The sequence below is a fragment of the Gorilla gorilla genome, chromosome 12 (assembly GCF_029281585.2).
Source record: "Gorilla gorilla gorilla isolate KB3781 chromosome 12, NHGRI_mGorGor1-v2.1_pri, whole genome shotgun sequence".
NCBI lineage: Eukaryota > Metazoa > Chordata > Mammalia > Primates > Hominidae > Gorilla > Gorilla gorilla.
The window spans coordinates 74,853,021-74,875,206 of NC_073236.2; the positions used below are offsets into that span (position 1 = coordinate 74,853,021).

A 22,186-nucleotide genomic window follows, 5' to 3' on the forward strand; every position below is an offset into this window, starting at 1 on the left:
GTGCCTGAGGAACTCAGAGGAGGACCCAGGCTTGTTCTTAGGACACTCTCTCTGGTCATGAGTGTTCCAATCAGCCTGTATCAACCCGTGGGGGTCCCATCTGAGTTGTCCACCCTCCCTCTGAGAGAATGTCCAACACGCCCATCAGAATCATCCAGACCTCTGCTGTTTCCTATTTCTAGGGGGAAGTGACTCTGCTTTGGACTGGTGGCATCAGGCAAAAAGAGTGCTCTCCGCAGGTTTGGTGCCACAAGTGGGACTAAGCAGGGTTTTGAGGGTCTTAATCACCCTTCTCAGGACACAGCAAGAGTTATGAATTAAGAGCCTGGAGGGAAGTGGGGACTATAACTTGGGAATAACCCCGGCTCCTGGCCCTGTAGCCACTTTTCCTGTCCACATGGGGTTTCAGGCTGATAAGTCCCCTGACATGGCCCAAGGGGGACTTAAGAGGTTCCTAAGAGTGCTGAGGGTGTCACCATGGGTGGGGTGTTAAAGGAACTTCCTGTGGAGTGATGTCCTTCTCTTGAACTAGGAGTATCTAATTTGGTCCAGGTGAGCTTTTCAGTTTAGGGTAGTGAAGGGCGGTCCCTGGATCAGAAGCGTCAGCATCACCTGGGAGCTTGTTTGGAATGCAAATTATTCAGGCCAGACCTCCCACTGAATTGAAAATTCTGAGACTATGGCCAAGCAATCAAGCCTCCCCAGGTGACTGTGAGGTAGGCTCAAGTCTGAGAAACTTTAGAAATCGACTCCTTAAAAAATCCCAGCCAGAAACGGCGGGTCATACCTGTAATCCCAACACTTTGGGAGACTGAGATGGGAGGATCCCTTGAGCCCAGGAGTTTGAGACCAGCCTGGGCAACATAGGGAGACTCCCATCTCTACCAAAAATAAAAAATTAGCCGGGCATGGTGGCACATGCCTGTGGCCCCTGTTACTCAGGAGGCTGAGATGGGAGGATTGCTTGAGCCAGGGAGGTCGAGGCTGCAGTGAGCTGTGATTGTACCACTGCACTCCAGCCTGAGAACAGAGCAAGACCCTGTTTCAAAACATTAAAAATCCTCTGTCTCTCCTTCTCACACCCACACCTCCCACAGGCTCCCCACCCCGACTCCCCGCCCACACACACACCCATATACTTGGCCAGCAAAGGGCTGTAGTTTGAACATGTGGTTCAAGGAACACAAGTCGTTGCACAGCTGATACAGAAAATCCGAAACTTCCCTGCCCCCAGCCCTCCATCAGGAGTCTCCGGCTTCCACGACCACTTTCACACAGCCCTTATTGAACTCTTGGTTCGACCCTTACTTTTGCATTCCAACTGGATACAAAGCTGAGGACTGTTTTCCTATTATCTGCCAGATGAATGCTTGGATCGGTGTCCAGGCTGCCCGGTCGTGCTTAGTAATCGGAAACAGAGACAGCGGAAATCTCAAATTCTGGTTTCCTGCCGGGGAGCCAGCTCCAAGTCTGCGGGAGAGGAAAGGACGTTGTGACACAGCGCCACCCTGTGGCAGAAAGGAGAAGAGCCGCTCTTGGCCTGTTGTCTGCATTGGATCTCAAGGCCTGGGGTTGTCAGAAACCTGAAACCTCGCAGAACCCCAAAATAACAAAACTGTCATTTAAAGAGCACTTACTGTGTGTTAGGGAGGCACTGTGATAATTGTTTTATATTGTTATGGCCTCAGAGTTTCCCATGAGATGGATACTATTTTCTGAATAAGGAAACTGGAGCCCAGAAGGGTTAAGAAATTTGCCTAAGGTCACACAGCCAAGAAATAGCCAGGCTACACATCCACTGAGTGTGGTCACAGAGGCCACAATTTTTTTTTTTTTTTTTTTTTTTTTTTGAGACAAGGTCTCACTCTGTTGCCCAGGCTGGAGTGCAGTGGTACGATCTTGGCTCACTGCATCCTTGACCTTCCAGGCTCAAGTGATCCTCCTGCCTCAGCCTCCCAAGTAGCTGGGACCACAGGCATGCACTACCATGCCCGGCTAATTTTGTTTATGTTTTTGTAAAGACAATGTCTCCCTATGTTGCCCAGGATGGTCTCGAACTCCTGGGCTCGAGTGATCCTCCAGCCTTGGCCTCCCAAAGTGCTGGGATTGCAGGCATGAGCCACTGCATCCGGCCGAGGACACACATCTAACCACCACTCTGTCCTTCCGGTCACCTGCTCAGCAGAGAACATTCCCTATAGCAGGGCTTCTCAAACTCACACCTGCAGGAGGCACTGGGGAATCTTGTTAAAATCCAGATTCTGATTCAGCTGATCTGGGGTAGGGCCCAAGAGTCTACATTTCTTTTCTTTTCTTTCTTTCTTTCTTTCTTTTTTTTTTTTTTTTTTTTGAGATGGAGTTTCACTCTTATTGCCCTGGCTGGAGTGCAATGGCACAGTCTCAGCTCACTGCAACCTCTGCCTCTTGAATTCAAGCGATTCTCTTGCCTCAGCCTTCCGAGTAGCTGAGACTACAGGCACCTGCCACCACGCCTGGCTAATTTTTGTATTTTTAGTAAAGACAGGGTTTCACCATGTTGACCAAGCTGGTCTTGAAGTCCTGACCTCAGGTGATCAGCCTGCCTTGGCCTCCCAAAGTGCTGGGATTACAGGCTTGAGCCACTGTGCCCAGCTGAGAGTCTACATTTCTAAGGGCTCCTAGGTAATGTGGTGCTGCTGGTTCATGGACCACACTTGGAGAGGTGAGGCCCTAGAGCAGCTGTCCAGTAGAACTTTCTGTGATGGTGGAAGTGCTCTAACTCTGCGCTGTGTCATACATCGCCACTGGCTGCAGGTGCTATGGAGCACCTGAAACATGGCTACTGCAACAGAGAAATACATTTTAATTTTAGTTCATTTAAATTAATTTGAATTTAGCCACATGCACATAGTGGCCTCCGTACCGGATAGTGCAACATCCATCATGAGTGGGGGCTCAGGCTTGTCATTCAAGAGCCAAAATACTATGGTAGGTTAAAGCAAGACTATAGGGTAACAAATTTTTGGAGTCATTAGAGATAGTATATTCAACACTGCTGTTTTACATATAAGGAAACTGGCCAGAGAGGCAAAGTGACTTGTTGCAGAGCCACAGAGCTGTTCCTGGCAGAGGGAAGGCTTCAGGTTCAAGGACAGCATTCTCCCTACCATGCCACATTTTGTTCTAGGCCCACTGACCTTCAAAAGAAAAATGTACATTTCCAATTTTGGGAAATCCAAGCTGGGTGTGGTGACATGTGCCTGTAGTTCCAGGTGCCCAAAAAGCTGAGCTGGGAGGATCATTTGAGCCTGGGAGGTTGAGGCTGCAATGAGCCGTGATTGCACCACTGCACTCCAGCTTGGGCGACAGAAGGAGACCTTGTCTCTAAAAAAATAAAAAATAAAAAAAAATAAAGGAAAGAAAATCCTCTATAAACAAAATGTAGCTGTTGGTGATAGTCAAATGCTATTTATTACTTTATACAACGTTTGAGGCAGTTAACCAAGTTTAAATGTTATCCAGTTTCCTGAGGGAATTAACTGATTTTTGGCTACATTTGCAAGACCTGCATCACACGAAAAGAATCATCCCTTTTTATGGGATGTTTTGCAACACGGAGTTCTCTGGCAAAACTAAATTAAGACCAACCCCTGTTCAGGCCTCCCTGGTGTGTAGCTGGTGTCTTACCACATGGACTTCAGTGGGTACAGGTGTGCAAAGCAGTGATGGTAATCAGACAACTGAACAGGTTGTTCTGTATCACACTGGAATGAAGGATTTACTTGATCTTTTAAAACATTTTTTTTCTGGTTGTAAGGCAATATATGTACATTATATAGAACTTGAAAATTGCGGGGAAAATACTGTGTTAGTTATTTGTTGTTGTGTAACAGGTTATCTCCAAAACCCAGCAGCTTAAAATATCAAACATCTGTTATCTCACTATCACTAAGAGCAGCTCAGCCAGGTGGTTCTTTTCTTCCTCTTTTATGGTCTCGTCTGAAATATGCTGGGTAGTTCTGACTCAGGGAGTCTCAAGAGGTTGCAGTCCAGATGTTGTCAGAGCTATTCTCATGTGAAGCCTTGGCAGGTTGCAGGATCTGCTGCTTTTTCAGCATTGTGATCACAGCTCACTGCTGCCTTGAACTCCTGGGCTCAAGTAATTCTCTAGCCTCAGCCTCCCAACTAGCTGGGACTACAGATGGATGGCATCAGTGGCCTGCTAGGGTCTGGTTCTAAGCTCACTCATGTGGCTGTTGGCAGGAGGCCATGGCTGGGCCCCTCTATAGTGCTTCTCAGGGCAAAATTTCCCTTAAGAATAAATGATGTCAGAGAAAGAGCAAGAGAGACAGTGTCCAAGATGGAAACTACGGCCCTTTATAGCCTCAGTGGGGAGTGACGAACCTTCACTTCTGCTGTATTCTATAGGTCACCCAAACTCGCCCTGTTACAGAGTAGGAGAGGGCCACACAAAGGTCATGAGTACCAGAGGTGGGGTCGAAAATAAAACTCACCTGCAACCTCACTGTCCATAAATAATCACCGTAACATTATGAGGTGATTCCATATACATCTATTTACATGTACAGATATTTTTCTGACTCTTACTTCATATGTTATTGTCCATATTTCCCCTCTATCTCCCTTTTCAGATGGAAATCCAGCTTTATTTAACCTCCTTTCCCTGAGGAAGAGGTACATTCAATGTTTATTATTATTATTATTACTTTGAGACAAAGACTTTCTCTGTCGCCCAGGCTGGAGTGCAGTGGTGCAATCTCGGCTCACTGCAACCTCCGCCTCCTGGGTTTAAGCAATTTTCGTGCTTCAGCCTCCTGAGTAGCTGGTACTATGAGCACGCATCACCACACCCGGCTAATTTTTGAAAATTTTTTTTTTTTTTAGTAGAGATGGGGTTTCACCAGGTTGTCCAGGCTGGTTTCTGGTTTCCATGTTGCTAGTATCCCGTTATTCGATTATTTCGGCAAGGCTGACGTACTTCTTCCTCTTGAAAAACTTAAACTCATTCAAGAGTATGTGTTCTGAGGGGCAGGTGGGAGAGAGGGAAGAAGGGAGAAAGGAGAGGTGAGAATGGGGGGTGGGTGGTGTGGCAAGACTTCAGGGGTGACGCTGCAGAGGGTGCCTCTGAGGAATCGAGTCTCTGGACCCACCAAGATTGATTCGTGTACCCCAGCCAGATGGGGGGCTTCCACGGACTGTGTGGAGTGGAAGAAGGCTGTATCCATGGACTCAAAAATCACAGGAGAATGCCAGTGTTTTGCAGCTATGGACGAGAGACCCCAGCACAACCATGGCAGTGGGAAACTCTAAAAATAACTGGGGACAAATTTTTATCAGGATGAATGAAAGCTCAGAGTCAGGACTAAGTTGACTAAAAGGAAATAAAGGAATCAAATATGTCTTGCTCATATAGTTTGTGGACTTATTCATACCCGCTACACACACACACACACACACAACATTCTTTTCGAACTGTCATTTGTAGTCTAATTTTTGTATCTACCTTTTTTCACTTCGTTTATGTAATGGACATGATGTAATGTCATTATCTGTACTTCCCAACCGTGTCCACAAAGTATTTTGTCATTTAGATTGCCACACATCATAATACGTCTGGCTTCACCTGCTGGGAGCAAGAAGCCAGGTTGCATTCCTTTTACTACCTAGAGATCCCACGCCCTGTGAACATCTCTGGGGAAACCTTCTCTTCCCTCCCAGGGAGCCCTTGGCCTTCATACTCCTAAGTCCTCATCCCCAGATACCTGCTCAGCCCAGCAGGCCAGCCAGTGCTGGGAACTCTCACCTGGGGGCCGGAGAATAGGGACACTGCTCCTCCCTCAGGAGTCTGGGGCTTCCTGGCTGCCACCAGGTGTCACCAGCAGCTTGGCAGGTGGGTGCATTTCCTGTCCCCAGCCACAGAAGAGACTCAGGCTCTTTCCTTCACCCTAGAATGGAGCTATTGGTTACCATGTGCAAGTTTTGTAAGAATGAAAGGATAAAGAAAAAAAAAAAGATGAAAATTATTGCAGCAATCATTGAGGCTGGCCACTGCATATTCTTATTCTGCCCCCCTGGAAGCATGGTGAAATCGTACTTCCCCGCCTTCTGAATCAGTGTTGGAGGCCAAAGAAAAGCGAGGGGAAGTGGCCCAGTGGCAGGCTCACCAACCAATTTGCAATTTGCCACATTTTCCTTCTTCCTGCCACTACTGCTGTCCCGGTTCCAGATGGTGCCACTCCATCCGCTAGGCTCCCTGAGTAAGGAGGACATGGAGGACAGTCCCTAGCCACCCCAAGAAGGACATGTAGAATGGATACAAAATAAATCTTTGTGGTTTTAAGCACTGAGATTTTGGCGTCGTTTGTTACCACAGCATAACTTAACCTGCCGAGACTGGTTAAACTTCTTTTTTTCAAAGAGACAGGGTCTCACTTTGTTGCCCAGGGTGGTCTCAAACTCCTAGGCTCAAAGGATCCACCTGCCTTCTCCTCCCAAAGTTCTGGGATTACAGGCATGAGCTACCATGCCTGGCTTATTAAACTTTTTAATAAAAGGATGAACCTACTCATGATCATAGAAACTTAACAGAAGGAAGGAAGGTGTGCAGGCCATTAGGATCATTTTAGGGTTCTTCCTCTTTCCTCATTCACTAACAGGACAGCTTCAATGCCTGAACACTGCACAGAACACTTTCCTTTCCACTCTTTTAGGATCCAGCTACTTATTTTCAGGCCATCTCTGCAGGCCTCCATCTTGCTGTATCCTGAAGGAGATCTGGATTCCCATTCTGTCAGGTAACCATTACACAACTTGGGGTTTTCATAAGCAAGATGGCAGACAGAGCTCCAGGAAAGCTGCTCAGAAAATGCCATGGGCAACATAAAGAAGATGAAATTCTTGGCAAGGTGCACATTGAAACTTTTCTCCTGTGGTGCATTGGGAATAAAGGCGGAGTGGACCCATCCATCAGGCACAGCTGGGGCAGAGCCCAGAGCTCATGATAATTTTAGTGGCTCATGAAAATGCTTCAATTTTTTTTTAACTAGAAGACAATGTTTTAATATATAATGTTAATACAGACATACCGTAGGGGAGAAAGATTTCTCACTCATCACAAGGTTCAAGGCTGAGACACCTATAATAAAAGACAGATTAACAAGAGAAAAGCACACAAATTTATTTAATACAAATTTTATGTGGGCTGGGCAAGGTGGCTCACGCCTGCAATCCCAGCACTTTGGGAGGCCAAGGCGGGAGGATCACTTGAGCCCAGGAGTTCAAGGCCAGCCAGGTAACATAGCCAGACCTCGTCTCTACTAAAAATTTTAAAAATTGGCCAGGTGCAGTGGTGCACACCTGTAGTCCCAGCTACTTTGGAGGCTGAGGTTGGAGGATCACTTGAGCCAAGGAGGTTGAGGCTGCAGTGAGTTATGATTGTGTCACTGCACTCCAGCCTGGGTGACAGAGTGAGACTCTCTCTCTCTCAAAAAGAAAAAAGAAAAAAGAAAAAGAAAATTATATAACATGGGAACACTCAGAAATGAAGGCCCAAAGAAACAGGAAAAACTGTGTATTTTATAGACAGCCATGCAGAAGTATGATTGGAGGATAAAAAACTATGATCTAATGATATTAAACTGGAAAGTACTTAGCAAGGCCTGTTTAGATTCTTTTTTGTGTTCCTGTGTCTTCAGAGAAAAGGACATTCCTTTCCTTGGGTGTAGGAAGGACATCTCTGGAATGAAGATTTTCTTCGGAGGAAGGTCAGATAATTCTCTTAAGGCCCTCTTCAGGGGAGCAGAGTGAGGAGAAGGTGAGAGTGGCCTTCCTGCTTCTGCTGTTTTCTCAAATGCCAACGTGCTATATTTGTGGATACTATGTCTTGAGCTCTGTCAGTATCAACTTAGTAATATAGTTTTTAGTACTTTTTATAGAAGAAAGGGACGATGAAGGCAAAAATGGAGACCCACAAAAGTCATATTCTGGCCCTGGAGAAAGAGTTTAAGAGTTTCACAGCCAATACACATGTGGGTTACAATGTGGTTCTTGGAAATGAGTATAGACATGGCATTGCTGTGACCTATCATGTCTTTTCCTTTATGAGTCTGTCAAAATTTCCCATGACAAACTAGCTCTATGTTTGCTTCTTTAAGGTTAACTTAGGACACCAGAAGGCCATAACTGTTGGGGGAGGAGTCCTGGGTCAAAACAGTGTGCATGGATATAGCAGATTGTGAGACAGCATAGGGACAGGACTCAGCCCTCACTGGAATGAGGCCCCCACTCCCACACCTGTCAATTAGCAGACTTTGCACCACCATCACTCTAACGCATCCCCGCTGACTTTGCGATCTTGAAGAAACTAAGATAAGCAGCATCCACCCTAAATCTTACTCAAGGGAGTTAATCCTACAGCCTGCATGCACATAAGATCCGAAGAATGATATTTGCCCCTTGCCTCATTATAATACTAAAATCCCTGCCCAGAGGAGGGCTTATCTGCTATTTTCTGCTCACGCAACGGTATGTGTTGGCATGATTCCTTACCATGCCTGCACACCCTGTACTCCACCCTGCACATGTAGTGAGGCTCACCTACCTCATGAATTATGCATGTCACCCTCCTTAAGACACCGAAATGCACTCCCCTCAGTGGGGCCAGCCAAGAACTCTTGCTCGTGGGCTAGTTTCCTTGTGTTGGAGCACAAGCGCCCATAAAGTCTTGTCTGGGAAACTTGTTTGGCCTCCTGTCAATTGCTATTGCATGGGTGCCTAAGAACCTGTGGTTGGTAACAATTCCTCTAGCTTGCTTCTCATGCTTGTATTTTCCCTTCCTTCTTCCCAGCAGCCTCTGACTTCTGAGAGGAGTCCAGTAGGTTCCAGGGAAGCCAATTCCATACCTGGTTCCATGGGTGGGGTGTGGCCCTAGGCTCAGCCCATTAACCCTGCCCACAGTGAGGTTCTGTGGGTGGTCACCATTCCAGTCCAGCTAGAGTGAGTCTTGGAACCACGGACAGGAATTCTGGGTGTGAACATCCTTTCCTAGATGGCAGGCTGTGCAAAGGGGAATCTGTGTTCCTACCCAATTTGCTGCTATGATCAAAGTCAAAGGAAATCTCAGAGAAACCAAACTGGAGCCTTGATCAAACCACACTTGAATGCTACCATTAGATCTTTTGAATTACATAAGCCTGTAATTTCCCTTTTCCTGTTAAAGCCCATTTGGATTGGGTTTTATGTTAGTTTCAACAACCTTACTGGAACTAAATGTATTCTTATTATCTCCACTTTATAAATTAAGAACAGAGGGGCAAAGTCACTTGCCCAAAGCTGCAGAGCTAATTCGTATATCGTATAGAAGCCAGGATTTGATCCCTCGCAGTGTGACTCAGAAATTATCCAGATTTATCTCTCTCTCTTTTTTTTTTCTTTTTTTTTGAGATGGAGTTTTGCTCTTGTTGCCCAGGCTGGAGTGTAATGGTGCAATCTCGGCCCACTGCAACCTCCGCCTCCTGGATTCATGCGATTCTCCTGCCTCAGCCTCCTGAGTAGTTGGTATTACAGGCACTCGCCACCCCGCCTAGCTAATTTTTTGTATTTTTAGTAGAAATGGGGTTTCACCATGTTAGCCAGGCTGGTTTGGATCTCCTGACCTCAGGTGATCCGCCCGCCTCGGCCTCCCAAAGTGCTGGGATTATAGGCATGAGCTGCCACACCTGGACCCCAGATTTATCTTAACGTGTGCTTTGCATTGATATCAAAGGCTATGTTCTCAAAGATTTCATAAGTTTCATCCGCAATGCTCCAAGCATGGGTTACCTAGTAAACACCATAAGTATGAACAGATCTAAGTAGAGAAAAACCAATGCACATAAGAATTTTGTTGGCCAGGTGCAGTGGCTCACACCTGTAATCCCAGCACTTTGGAAGGCCCAGGCGGGCAGATCACTTGAGGTCAGGAGTTCAAGACCAGCCTGGGCAACATGGTGAAACCCCGTCTCTACTAAAAATACCAAAAAATTAGCTGGGTATAGTGGCGGGCACCCGTAATCCCAGTTACTTGGGAGGCTGAGACAGGAGAATTGCTTGAACCCAGGTGGCGGAGGTTGCAGTGAGCCGAGATCATGCCATTGCACTACAGCCTGGGTGACAGAGCAAGACTCTGACTCAAAAAAAAAAAAAAAAAGAATTTCGTCCTTTTGTGTATATGTCTCCTTTAAGGAGCTACCCCATTCTGGGAAAGCACAGTTGGTACCATGTGAAAAGGTGCCCCCATCACCACATTTACAAAGCATGAGATCAGGAATTTAAAAGGCACCTTCACTGCCTCCCATCTGCCTCCCCCACCCTTGTCTGATCCCCTCTTCCTACCACGTGTATCCTCTCCTTCCTTCAGTTTCACACAAGATCCAATTCTCTCAGACCCCAGCATGGGTTGCCTCCTGGTTGTGTCTCCTTGACTCAGCCCATCCCTGGACAACAACAGCTCCTTCCATGGCTTTACTTAGCTCCCTGGACCTCGCCTTCCAGGTCTTCTTAAGCAGCTCAACCCACCCCTAGTCCCACCTTCAAGGAATGAACTTGTATAATATTCTCTCTGATCCTTTTGCAGTTATGCATAATTACTGGGTTTTCACGCTTATGAATGAGATGTGCCTCCCTCAAACATTGTTATATGTCAGCACATTATGCATCTGACATGAGAAAAAAAATTCTCCCTTGCTTCAAAACACTTTTGCAAATTCTCATCTATGTGGAAAACAAACACAGACAGGAAGTAGAGATGATGAGTGTGGACAACTCATTTGAAAACTTGGGGTGAGAAGGAGAAAATCGAGATTGGGCTGTTCTTAGGGGGGATACGGTGTGCAGGAGTAGACTTGCTTGCTGTACCCTATACCCATTCTCCCTCCTGGTACATTAATAGAGTCTCTGTGTTTAACTGGTATATTAGGGCATTCTTGTATTGCTATAAAGAAATACTTGAGACTGGGTAATTTATAAAGAAAAGAGGTTTAATTGGTTCATTAATTTATAAAGAAAAAATCTCGTGTGAACTAAAGTGTGAGCTCGCTTATTACCAAGGAGATGATCCAAGCCACTCATGAGGGATCCACCCCCATGATCCAAACACCTCCCACCAGGCCCCACCTCCAGCATTGGGGATTACATTTCAACATGAGATTTGGGCAGGGACAAATATCCAAACGGTATCAACTGGGTACCAGAATAATAGCTGATCCCCAGCCTTCCTTGCAGCTAAGCATGGCCATGTTGCTAAATTCTGGCCTGTTGGGAGGTGAGTGGAAGTCATACCCTCATGTGGAAAGGCTCTCCATCTCCCCATCCCTCTTTCCTGATGCTGCTTACAGCAGTGAGAGTTATCATGAACTGTGGAGACAAGGCCACCCCTAGGAATGGTGGAGTGAGGACCCTTAAGAAGCTGAGGTCCCTGCCAGTAAGGTACTGCCCTGCCAGCTTATGTGAGAAATAAGTAAACTTTCATCTTGTTTAAGCTTTTTAAGTGGATTTGATTATTTGGGGACTTTATAGCAGTCAAACCTACTTCCTAACTAATAGTGGAGGATAAAAGGATCTTCACTTTTTTATCTTTAATAAATTTTGAACATAGTCTGATGCCAATTGGAAGAATCCGGGAAAAAGTGAGGTTGAAAATACAGAGTGATCTGGAGTGATGGTTAATGCAAGTGTCCTGAGAAGGCAGGAGGAAAGAGGTGAAAGGGTGTGGGGGGGCTGGCCTTGAGGGACTGCTCCTCCTGGACAAGGGGAGGGCAAAATGGGAAGCTGGATTCAGGAGACTTGAGATTTGGCAGCAGGAAGTTGAGGCAGTTCCTGCCTCATGCTTCTGATTTTTCAGCAAAGCAGGAGGCAAGGTCCTCTATGGAGAAATCAATCCAGAGCAGGAAGGTAAACCTGGCAGAGCTTATGTAAGGGCTCAGAGGTGGTAGCATGTGGGCTGGGCAGCCCTTCCATGACTGTCTGCGTTTATGTCGTCTAAGAGCACAAGAGCTAAAAACCAGACACTGTGACAACTTAACTCTATGTCAAGTACTACACAAGGTCATCACTGAATAGGACTTGAGAGTAAACATTTGTTCTATGATTTTGATCTTTAAAAATAAGAATATAGCTGGGTGTGGTGGGCACACACCTGCAGTCATAGCTACTGGAGAGGCTGAGGTGGGAACAGTGCTGGAGCCCAGAAGCCTTGGGCTGTAGCGCACTGTGACCATTAGGTGTCTGCACTAAGTGTAGCGGGGGTGCCACCAGGTTGCCTAAGGAGGAGTGAACCAGCCCAGGTCAGAAACTGAGCAGGTCAAAACTCCTGTGTTGATCAGTAATGGGATTGCACCTGTGAATAGCTATTGTACTACAGCCTGGGCGACATTGCAAGACCCTGTCTCTAAAAAAATAATAAGAAGAAATAAATAAAAATTAAAAAAAAAAGAATATAAAACAGGTTGAAAGCCTTATTCAATATATCCAATTTATCAAAATTTCTAGCTAAAATGTATTCATTGTCTGCAGTTTTCAAATTATAACAGGTCATTTTGTTTTTTTTAAAAAACTGGCACAATTAATGCCCAAATAAAACACCTATGAGTGGCATCGGGGCTCAAAAACCAGTACCCCAAAATATGGCCATTTGTACATGTTGAACTGAAAAAGGAGCCTCAAGGTCTCTCTGACCTCCCCTTCCCCACCCATCTCTCCCAAAGCATAGGAGGACGCTGTGCTCTGAAGCTCCCTTTTCTGCCTAAAGTCTGCACCTACCAAAGATGAAAAGAATTGCCTTTAGCCCCTTCCCTGAGTTTTCATTAACTGAATCCATATTATAGGAAAAAAGACTAGTGTCTGCCCACACACCTGATGGACTTTTGTCACAAACCATTGTCCATTCTCTGGGCCCAACAAGCTTTGCCCCAGGCCATTGTATGTTCTTCAAGCCCACTGAATTCCCCTAAACATCATTTACTACTCTAAAATCATCCACACTTCCCCATCTCCCTTTCCCCTGAGAAGAAGGGTATCTTCCTCTGAAGCAAGTTAGAGAAAAAAAAAAGAATTAGAACATATAAGCCTCTACACCCCACTGGGGGGTTGGGTCTTCACCCTAAAGCCTCCCTTATCACGTTAACTCTAATAAAATAAATGTGTATGTTCTTTCTGCACTGAATCTGTCTTTTGTGAGTCGAATTTTCAGCAAACCTTCAGAGGGCAACAGTGGAGTTTTTTCCTTCGCCTGAACAGTGGCCATTTTCATTGTGAATCTGGCATGGTTAGACGCCATGCTGAGCTTTTTACATGGCTTAGCTCTCCAAACTATAAAATAGGTGTTTTTATCCTTATTTTATAGACAAGGAAGCTGATGCCCAGAAACATTAAACAACTTGCCCCAAATCACACAACTATTAAAGGGTCAAAATTTGAGCCAAAGTAGATCTGATTTCAAAATCTGTGCTCTTAACCACGCCCACTGCCTTCTCTTAGTGCAGGCCAGTCTCAAAGTTTTGCTGCCCTTCTAGAAAGTTATGGGATCTTTATGGAAACAGAATTTCTGGTGGCCTGCCTGATATCTCAGGGTGGCCAGTTGAGAAATCAGGTTAGACACACCCTCGGCCCCTCCCCATTCCAATTTGTGCTGCAACAAGTGCTGGCCTACAGCCCTGCACTTTCTTCACACTGCCAGGCATGTGGCACTACTGTGGGCTGGCAAAGACCTGCCTGCACCAGCAAGGGCCTCCGCCCAAAGTGTAGGGCAGCTGTGTGCAGGTCTGCACAAAAACAGTCTCCAACAACAACACCTTGTGGCAGCCACTGAAACAATCGTCAGGGGAGCTTCCCCATTCTCTCCATCAGACCTGCAGACACAGTACTGACTTCCTGGAACCAAGTGCTTAGGATTCTTAGGAGGTTTAAAGGGATGTTTAGATGATCAGATTTCCTGCTTATAAAGGTAGATGGGAGTTAATGATACAAATGAGAAACATGGCCTTATTTGCACCTCAAGGCAGTCATACATTATATTTGTATAGATTGCTACCTCTGGGACTGTCCCCAGAACAGGACCCAGAACATGGAGACATGCGTCAGGTAGCCAACTGTCCTGGGCTGCCTGCTGTGTTGTCTCCTAGGACTTCTCCAGCTCCATTTACAGTCTGGCTCCTGGGCCTTTGGATCCCAGCAGTGTCCGAGCAGGAGCTCAAAGGACAGCCCCACCATGGGGGATCAGCCCTAGAAGCTGTCACTACATCTCCAATGGACGCAACTATTTTCCAGGTAATAAAGCTGCAGTGAATGCCACTTGTCAACTAGTTCCTTTCAAATTCTGACTTGGTTTGGTAAGTCTGTGGCTTGTTGTCATACCACTGGCAGAAAAGGCTCCTTCCCTGTAATCAGACTGTAGAGGCCACAGGGGCTCTTCTGAAACAGGAAGCAAGCTCTTTTCCAAGTGTTATTTTTATTTGTTGTACATCTTAGCAGATTAAGCACTTAGGGTTGGGATTTTAAAAATATTTCTTCTTTGGGCCAAAGAGTGTTTTCACACAGCTAAGTTCTTTGTATAAAGCTGCTCCAAATCCCTGACTAATTAATTCCTAAAGAAGCAGCACGTGGCTCACAATTACTGGCACCCCCCTCTTTATAAACAGGAATACCAGGGGAGAGAGCCAACAACAGCACTGTGGCCCGGACCGTGACCCTTGGACTGAAGGAACCTACAGATGTGGTTTTTTTGGTGACATTTTACATGCAACTCCAGATTTCAAACTCTTTTGGAGAAGCAGGCAACCTGGCAACAGTCATTTTGGATTCTCAGAAGGCAATAAAGAACAGCTGCCACCTTCCGAGGGGCATGGTGGGTGCCCTGTTCTGCCAGAATTGCCAACATGCCTATTGTCTTAGACTTGCCCAAGGTGTCGCAGTTAGAGACTGCCTCCCTTATTCATCCTCCTGCCTGGTGCCCATGGGCTTGAATTTGCTCCCCTTGGAGTGGGGTGAGGCTCTGCAGACACTTCTCATACACCTCCCCTGCAGACAGCAAGCTCCTGGAACACAAGTCACATGCATTTCATGTCCTGCTCTCTTGCTACCACCCAACATGGGCTCTCAATACATGTTGAAGGCAAGGATCAATGAATAAATGGGCAACTATCAGCTGTAGACTTGTATGTGCCAGGTATGGTGCTAGGCATGCTAGGCACCAAAAGGGCCACAGAGGTGTTACACACCAGGATATCAGGGAGTTCATGACATAGTGAGGGAAAGAAAAAGCTTATGCAGTGTGTGTGTGAAACTTTAAGCAAACATGGTGCATAACAATAAAAGGAATGACTTTGCCTGCCCCTGATGAAACTTCAGCAGGGCTATGCCCTGTCTTGCCACCTTTAGGAAACAGCAGTCTTATAGTCCTTTGCCCCTCTGAGTTACAACCACTGTCTCCTTTCAGGAGAATGTCCAGTGTTATATCATAATCAAGACTTTGAACTTGATGTGGCATTACATGTTCTTCCATCTCCCCAGCCACCTGAGAAGGGAGATGGGGTAGCTTTTCTCTCTCACTCTCTCTCCCCCAACCCCTCCTTTTCCCACCAGCAGGTGAATGAGCTTCCTGCCCATAGGAGAAAGGGTAAAATCAAAAGGTGGTGCCCTTGTCTCCAAATCTCAAGGTCCTCTGGATGGCAGGTGAGTAAAGGTGACTCTTGTGATTATGGGTGTTTTGGGTGTTCCTCAGAGATCCCCCAAACTGGGGGCTTGTCCACCATTCCCAGGACTCTGCCATGTGGAGCCATGGGAATGTGAAGTTCACCTCACACTTCCTTTCAGCTGAGGTCACCACACAGCCCCTACCAGACCGGCTATATTGGATGGGATTTCAGATGCCCCCACAATGGCTGCCTTGGAGACTTTCCACTGGTCCTCAAGAAGCAACAACGCTCCCCTTGCTCTGCCTTTGGTGGAGGGCAATTCCTCCTCTCTCTCTGCCTGGCCCCAGGCTGCTTCGGCTGTCTCAGGCACTGGTCCCTGGATTCCCCCAGCTACAGAGAACCCTCATCAAGCTCTCAAGTGGCCACTGAAACCCAGGCTCTCTAGGCTCCAGAGTATGGAAGCGACAGCTCCATTTAATTTCTCCTTTCCTCTTGTAGGCTTACAGCATGGCCCTCTCCCAAGAAATCATCCAAAAATTACCTCAGCCATTCTACAGTCCCCAAGCTGACCAGGGGAGGGAGGACCAAGAATCTTGAAACCTAAATACTACATTTGATGGTCTCCTTCAGACTTATTTTGGGATCTGATATCTCTTTAATAAAAATTATAAAAATTGAGGCAAAGAGAGTCCCATTTTTAATATATTGTTCTAATAAATAACAGGTACCCTTAGAAGAATGCAGACAAACACTCTTATGGAAATTTAAGGGAGCATAAGACTTCTTCCAGTATAGGGAGAGAACCAAGGAAGACTTCCTGGAGGAAATGGCCATTGAACTGGGCCTTGGACATGTGGAGGTCAGGGATGAGAGTAGTCCAGATGAAGAGTCCAGCATAGGGAAGGCCCACAGGAAGGAATTGCGCTGTATTAATGCTGTCTTAGAGGCATTTCCATTGCCAGAAACAGATACTCAAATTACTTCAAAGAGAGAGACAGAGAGTATTGAAAGGGTTTCTGTGAATACCTCCACAACTGTGGTTCTCAAAGTGTAATCCCTGGCCAGCAGCATCGGCATCACCTGGGAACTTGTTAGAAATGCAGATTCCCAGGCTGGGTGCAGTGGCTCACGCCTGTAACCCTAGCACTTTGGGAGTCCGAGGTGGGTGGATCACCTGAGGTTGGGAGTTCGAGACCAGCCTGACCAACGTGGAGAAACCCTGTCTCTACTAAAAATACAAAAAGCCAGGTGTGGTGGCGCATGCCTGTAATCCCAGCTGCTTGGGAGGCTGAGGCAGGAGAATCGCTTGAACCCGGGAGGCAGAGGTTGCGGTGAGCCGAGATCGCGCCATTGCACTCCAGCCTAGGTAACAAGAGCGAAACTCCACCAAAGAAAGAAGAAAGAAAGAGAGAGAGGGAGAAAGAAAGAACGGAGAAAGAGAGAAAGAAAGAAAGAAAAGAAAAGAAAAAAGAAAGGAAAAGAAAAGGCAAATTCACCAGAGCCTTTGAATCAGAAAAGAACCCCCAGGGGCTGGTGGTAGCAGTCCTGGCACAGGCCCTCCAGGTGATTCTCATCCAGGGAAGCCTGCGAGCCCTTGAGGTGGAATATTCTCAAGAATCCCTGAGATATGTGAAGAACTGATGGCATAGGCTATTTCTAGGGAGGAAATGGGGCTGCTGGGTGCACAGATGAGGGGAAGTGGGAGACCTCTGTAATTGTGTACCATGTGCATATATTACCTATTCAGAGAATAATAAAATAATGCGTTTAATCCCCCGTCTTCCTCCATCTACTTCTCTCCTACCCCATAGCTGCTCTAGCACCTCCACCTCCCTCCTCAAATGGTGTTCTTCGCTTCCTAGGCAAGCTGGTTTTCTGTTCTCCCTTCCCCGGTCTTCTCTTGCCTGGTCTTTATTACAAGGTGTGCTAAGCCTCATAAGGACAGTTGAAGAGAAAAGAAGTGAGACTGTGCTAGTGGCTATAGAATTCTGCCAGGAGAGCTGGAGGTGGGGAGGAAGTCTATGAATTCAACCATGCCAATAATTTCAGTCAAAAATTAAGAAAAAGCCCATCTCCGCCCCCTTTTCAGTTATCAAATATGCATTGTTTTCCTCTTTTGTTGGGCTTTTGTGTCTGTTTCATTCTCACCTTGACTCAGCCCCTGTGAGCTTCAACTCTAAGCCTAACTCCAGCCACGGAGAAACCATGGAGAGGTTTGTCCAGTGTCTGGAAGATGGACTGACTGCTGAAACAGGAGCAAGAAGAACCTCCTAGCAGGTCAGACATACCCAAAGACAGCCACATGGAAATGGACACTGTTACAAGGACGTGTGTCCAGCAGAGCAGGGGCAAATGCCCCTGGTGCTATAACTCCTTAAAGGCTCAAATATCTCTGCTGACCCAGTGAGTGCCCCTCAGCTTGTGGTGTGAGACTGAACTTATAGATACCACCTCAACTCGAGGAATTCAGTGCAGTGATGAGCTGATTTACGGTGTTTGCCAATTCCTGTGGTGTAAATATCTCATCACATGGCCAGTTTCAGGCTACCAATGTGAAGTCACTGAACCCAAAGTTTGGAAGAGATTTACATAACAGTGGACATAGTTACCGGGCTTCATAGAGAAAGCTACTAAACACAAGTGCCCCTGGGGTCCTGAAATCAACTTCTGGTTGGAACTGACCTATATGGTGCCAAGTGTGCATCTTCTAGGAGGACACTAGCATTAGCATGTCATCCTCCAGTCCTGCAACAAGCCTTTTCCGTAAGAGCCTTTGACTAACATTTGTTGAATTTTGTATTCATTGGGGGCTGGACGTGGTGACTTATGCGTGTAATCCCAGCACTTTGGGAGGCCGAGGCGGGCAGATCACTTGAGGTCAGGGGTTCAAGACTAGCCTGGCAAACATGGCTAAACCTTGTCTCCACTAAAAATACAAAAATTAGCTGGGCGTGGTGGCACATGCCCGTAGTCCCAGCTACTTGGGAGGCTGAGGCAGGAGAATCACTTGAACCCAGGAGGCAGAGGTTGCAGTGAGCCGAGATTGTGCCACTGCACTCCAGCCTGGGTGACAGAGTGAGACTCCATCTGAAAAAAACAAAACAAAACAAAACAAATTTTGTATTCATTGAGCCAAGTAATTTATTGATTTTTCATTAAAATTTTTTTTTCTTGAGATAGAGTCTCATTCTGTCACCTAGGCTGGAGTACAGTGGTATGAGCTTGGCTCACTGCAATCCCCGCCTCCTGGGCTCCAGCGATCCTCCCACCTCACCATCCTTAGTAGATGGGAACACAGGCACGCACCATCACACCCAGCTAATTTTTGTATTTTTTTGTAAAGACAGGGTCTCACTGTGTTGCCCAGGATGGTCTTGAACTCTTGGGCTCAAGCGATCCACCTGCCTTGGCCTCCCAAAGTGCTGGGATTACAGGCATGAGCCTCTGCGCCTGGCCTTGATTTTTCTGAGTGCTATGAAAGAAATAAGCAATTATTATGGGTTTTCCTCCTTTAGGATTAATGAGTCAGTGAAGGGCCAGAAGAAGGGTCCCTTGTAGAAAGTTGGGCAATATTTACACATCATAATGAGGAGAGAGGCCATTTCTCTTACTGTCTCCTGTCTCTGAAGAGAAGGAGGAAGTAAAAGTTGAAAAACAACAGGAATGAAGTCAGTGGCAAGACCAGCCAGTGCCACTGATGACCAGGCCTGAGGTTAAAAGGTTAACCCCCCACTCTAACCGCATGTGCTCTCAATCTATCACGACCCTTTCACATGGAACCCCTTAGAGTTGTAAGGCCTTAAAAGGGCCAGGAACTCTGGCTTCTTGGAGCTCGGTTCTTGAGACGCGAGTCTGCCAAAACTCCCCGCCGTTGAGACGCGAGTCTGCCGAGGCTCACAGCCCAATAAAGCCAAATCCTTCGTAACCCGGTGTCTGAGGGGTTTTGTCCGCGGCTGTCCTGCTACATTTCTTGGTTCCCTGACCAGGAAGAGAGGTGGTTGATGGACGGTCGAGGCAGCCCCTTAGGCAGCTTAGGCTTGCCCTGGGAAGTATTCCTACGGGGGACTCCGGCCAGCTTGAGCGATGCGGATCCTGAGAGCGCTCCAGGGTAGGCATTTGCCTCTGTGGAACGCCTCGTCAGAGCAGTGCACTGCAGGCCCCCGCGGAGGATCAATGCAGCAGCTGAACACCAGGAAGGAACTGGCGCCTGGAGTCTGGACATCTGGAATACGGTAGGCCCGGTCCTGGGAACTTGCCCACTCCATTTGAGTGGAAGCGTGGCCTGATCACCCACAGTGCGCCTTTGTCGGCACTTTGGTTTGATTCTTGACTTGGTTTGAATTGCTTAACAGGCTGGTTCTGGGAATTTGCCCACTCCATTTGAATGGAAGCGCGGCCTGATCAACCACGGTGTGCCCTTATCAGCACTTTGGTCTCAGTATTGATTTTGATTTGGCTTGACTCGTTTGCAAAAAGGAAAGTGAAAGTGAGTGAGTGCTTGAGTTTAAGATGGGCGAGACAAGTGAGTGACCCCTTTACCCTTTCCTTCTTGTGGTGTGAGTGTTGTTTTGTCTCGGGAGGAAGATGGGTGGAACGCAAAGTAAGCGCCCACTCCACTAGGAACTATGTTGAGAAATTTCAAGGAAGGATTTAGTGGAGACTATGGAGTTACTATGACACCAGGAAAACTTTGTGTGAGATAGAGTGGCTGGCATTAGAAGTGGGTTGGCCATCAGGAGGAAGTCTAGACAGCTCCCTTGTTTCAAAGGTGTGGCACAAGGTAACTGGTAAAGGATACCTAGACCAGTTTCTGTACATAGACACTTGGTTACAGCTGGTTTTAGACCCCTGCACCGTGGTTAAGAGGACAGACGTAGAAGTATTAGTGGCAAAGGGACAGACAGCCAAGGAAGAATTCCGCTCCACCCACTGAAGGGAGTAGGCGCCTAAAGTTCTGTCCGACCCAACATCAGAGGAACAGTGCCAGTGCCCCCACCCCCTTTCATCAAGAAGGAAGGCCTCCCACTCCTGAGCCCACTGCGCTCGAGCTTCCACAAGGCCTATATACCCCTAGGTCACCCAGAGTAGAAAAGAAAGGATGCGAGACCTCGGGAGAAACCCCTCCCTTGGCAGCCCGTTTGAGGCCTAGAACTGGGATACAAATGCCTCTGAGAGAGCAACGGTATACTAGGGTAGATGAGGACGGGCATATGGTGGAAAGGCATGCCTTTGTGTACCAGCCCTTCACCTCTACCAATCTCCTCAGTTGGAAAAACAATACCCCATCCTATACCGAAAAGCCTCAAGCTTTAATTGATTTGCTCGAAACTATTATCCAGACCCACAACCCCACCTGGGCTGATTGCCACCAGTTGCTTATGTACCTCTTTAACACAGATGAAAGGAGGAGAGTGCTCCAAGCAGCAACTAAGTGGCTGGAAGAACACGTTCCAGCTGATTGCCAAAACCCCCAAGAGTATGTGAGGATCCAATTACCAGGAACAGACCCCCAGTGGGACCCAAATGAAAGGGTATGCAAAGGCTAAACCGGTACAGGGAAGCCCTTCTGGAAGGGTTAAAGAAGGGAGCTCAGAAGGCCACAAATGTTAACAAAGTCTCTGAGGTCATTTAAGGGAAAGATGAGAGCCCGGCACAATTCTACAAGAGACTATTCTACGTGAGGCCTATCGTATGTATACTCCCTTTGATCCCAATAGCCCTGAAAATCAGCATATGATTAACATGGCTTTAGTCAAAGTACAGAAGACATTAGAGGAAAATTGCAGAAACAGGCTGGGTTTGCAGGCATGAATACGTCACAGTTATTGGAGACAGCCAACCAGGTGTTTGTAAATAGAGCTGCAGTAAGCCACAGAGAGAACTGCAGAGAGCGAACACCAAGCCCGGCGAAACGCCGACCTGCTAGCTGCAGCTATTAGAGGGGTCCCTCCAAAGGGCGAGAGAAGGGGGCTCCAAGAAAAATACCCAGTCTGGCCATCTACGCTTGCAGCGTAACCAGTGTGCTTACTGTAAAGGACATTGGAAGGACAAGTGCCCCCAGTTGAAAGGGAAACAAGGTGACTCTGAGCATGAGGCCTCAGGCAAGGATGAAGGAGCCTTGTTCAATCTGGCAGAAGGGTTACTGGATGGAGGGGGACCAGGTTCATGTGCCCCCAAAGAGCCCATGGTCAGGATGACAGTCCGGGGGCAAGGACGTTGAGTTCCTAGTCGATACTGGTGCTGAACATTCAGTAATGGCCACCCCGTCACCCCCTTATCCAAAAAGACTATTGATATAATTGGAGCCACAGGGGTTTTGGCAAAGCAAGCTTTCTGTTAGCCCCGGACCTGTACCGTAGTGGGGGCATGAAGTGATTCACCAGTTCCTGTACATGCCTGACTGCCCCTTGCCTTTGCTAGGAAGGGACCTACTTAGCAAACTGAAAGCCACCATCTCTTTTACAAAGCACAGCTCTTTACAGCTAAAGTTACCTGGAACGGGAGTCATCATGGCCCTT

The 22,186-nt window shown here is 47.0% G+C and overlaps 1 protein-coding gene and 1 non-coding gene across 6 annotated transcripts in view; both read left to right on the forward strand.

Moving 5' to 3' along the window:
- The window catches only part of LOC134756790 (uncharacterized), a 30,105-nt gene extending 13,358 nt beyond the window's left edge, over window positions 1–16,747 (forward strand). Inside the window, exons 2-6 of one of the 5 annotated variants that reach the window (XR_010129968.1) lie at window positions 6,711–6,794; window positions 7,695–7,813; window positions 14,157–14,301; window positions 15,616–15,705; window positions 16,167–16,747. Coding sequence is in view for 4 of the 5 variants with exons in the window: in XM_063695849.1 (XP_063551919.1) it covers window positions 14,157–14,301; window positions 14,673–15,163 (636 nt within the window). In the remaining variant the exon portion in view is untranslated. Of the gene's footprint in view, window positions 1–6,710; window positions 6,795–7,694; window positions 7,814–14,156; window positions 14,302–14,672; window positions 15,264–15,615; window positions 15,706–15,846; window positions 16,140–16,166 lie in introns of those variants that run through there. The other 4 variants (XM_063695850.1, XM_063695851.1, XM_063695852.1 and 1 more) reach the window with 4 other exon arrangements.
- LOC115933664 (small nucleolar RNA U13) lies at window positions 10,601–10,700 on the forward strand. The gene has a single exon (XR_004069527.1). It is a non-coding gene; the product is annotated as a small nucleolar RNA U13 (small nucleolar RNA).
- Window positions 16,748–22,186: the final 5,439 nt, after the last annotated feature.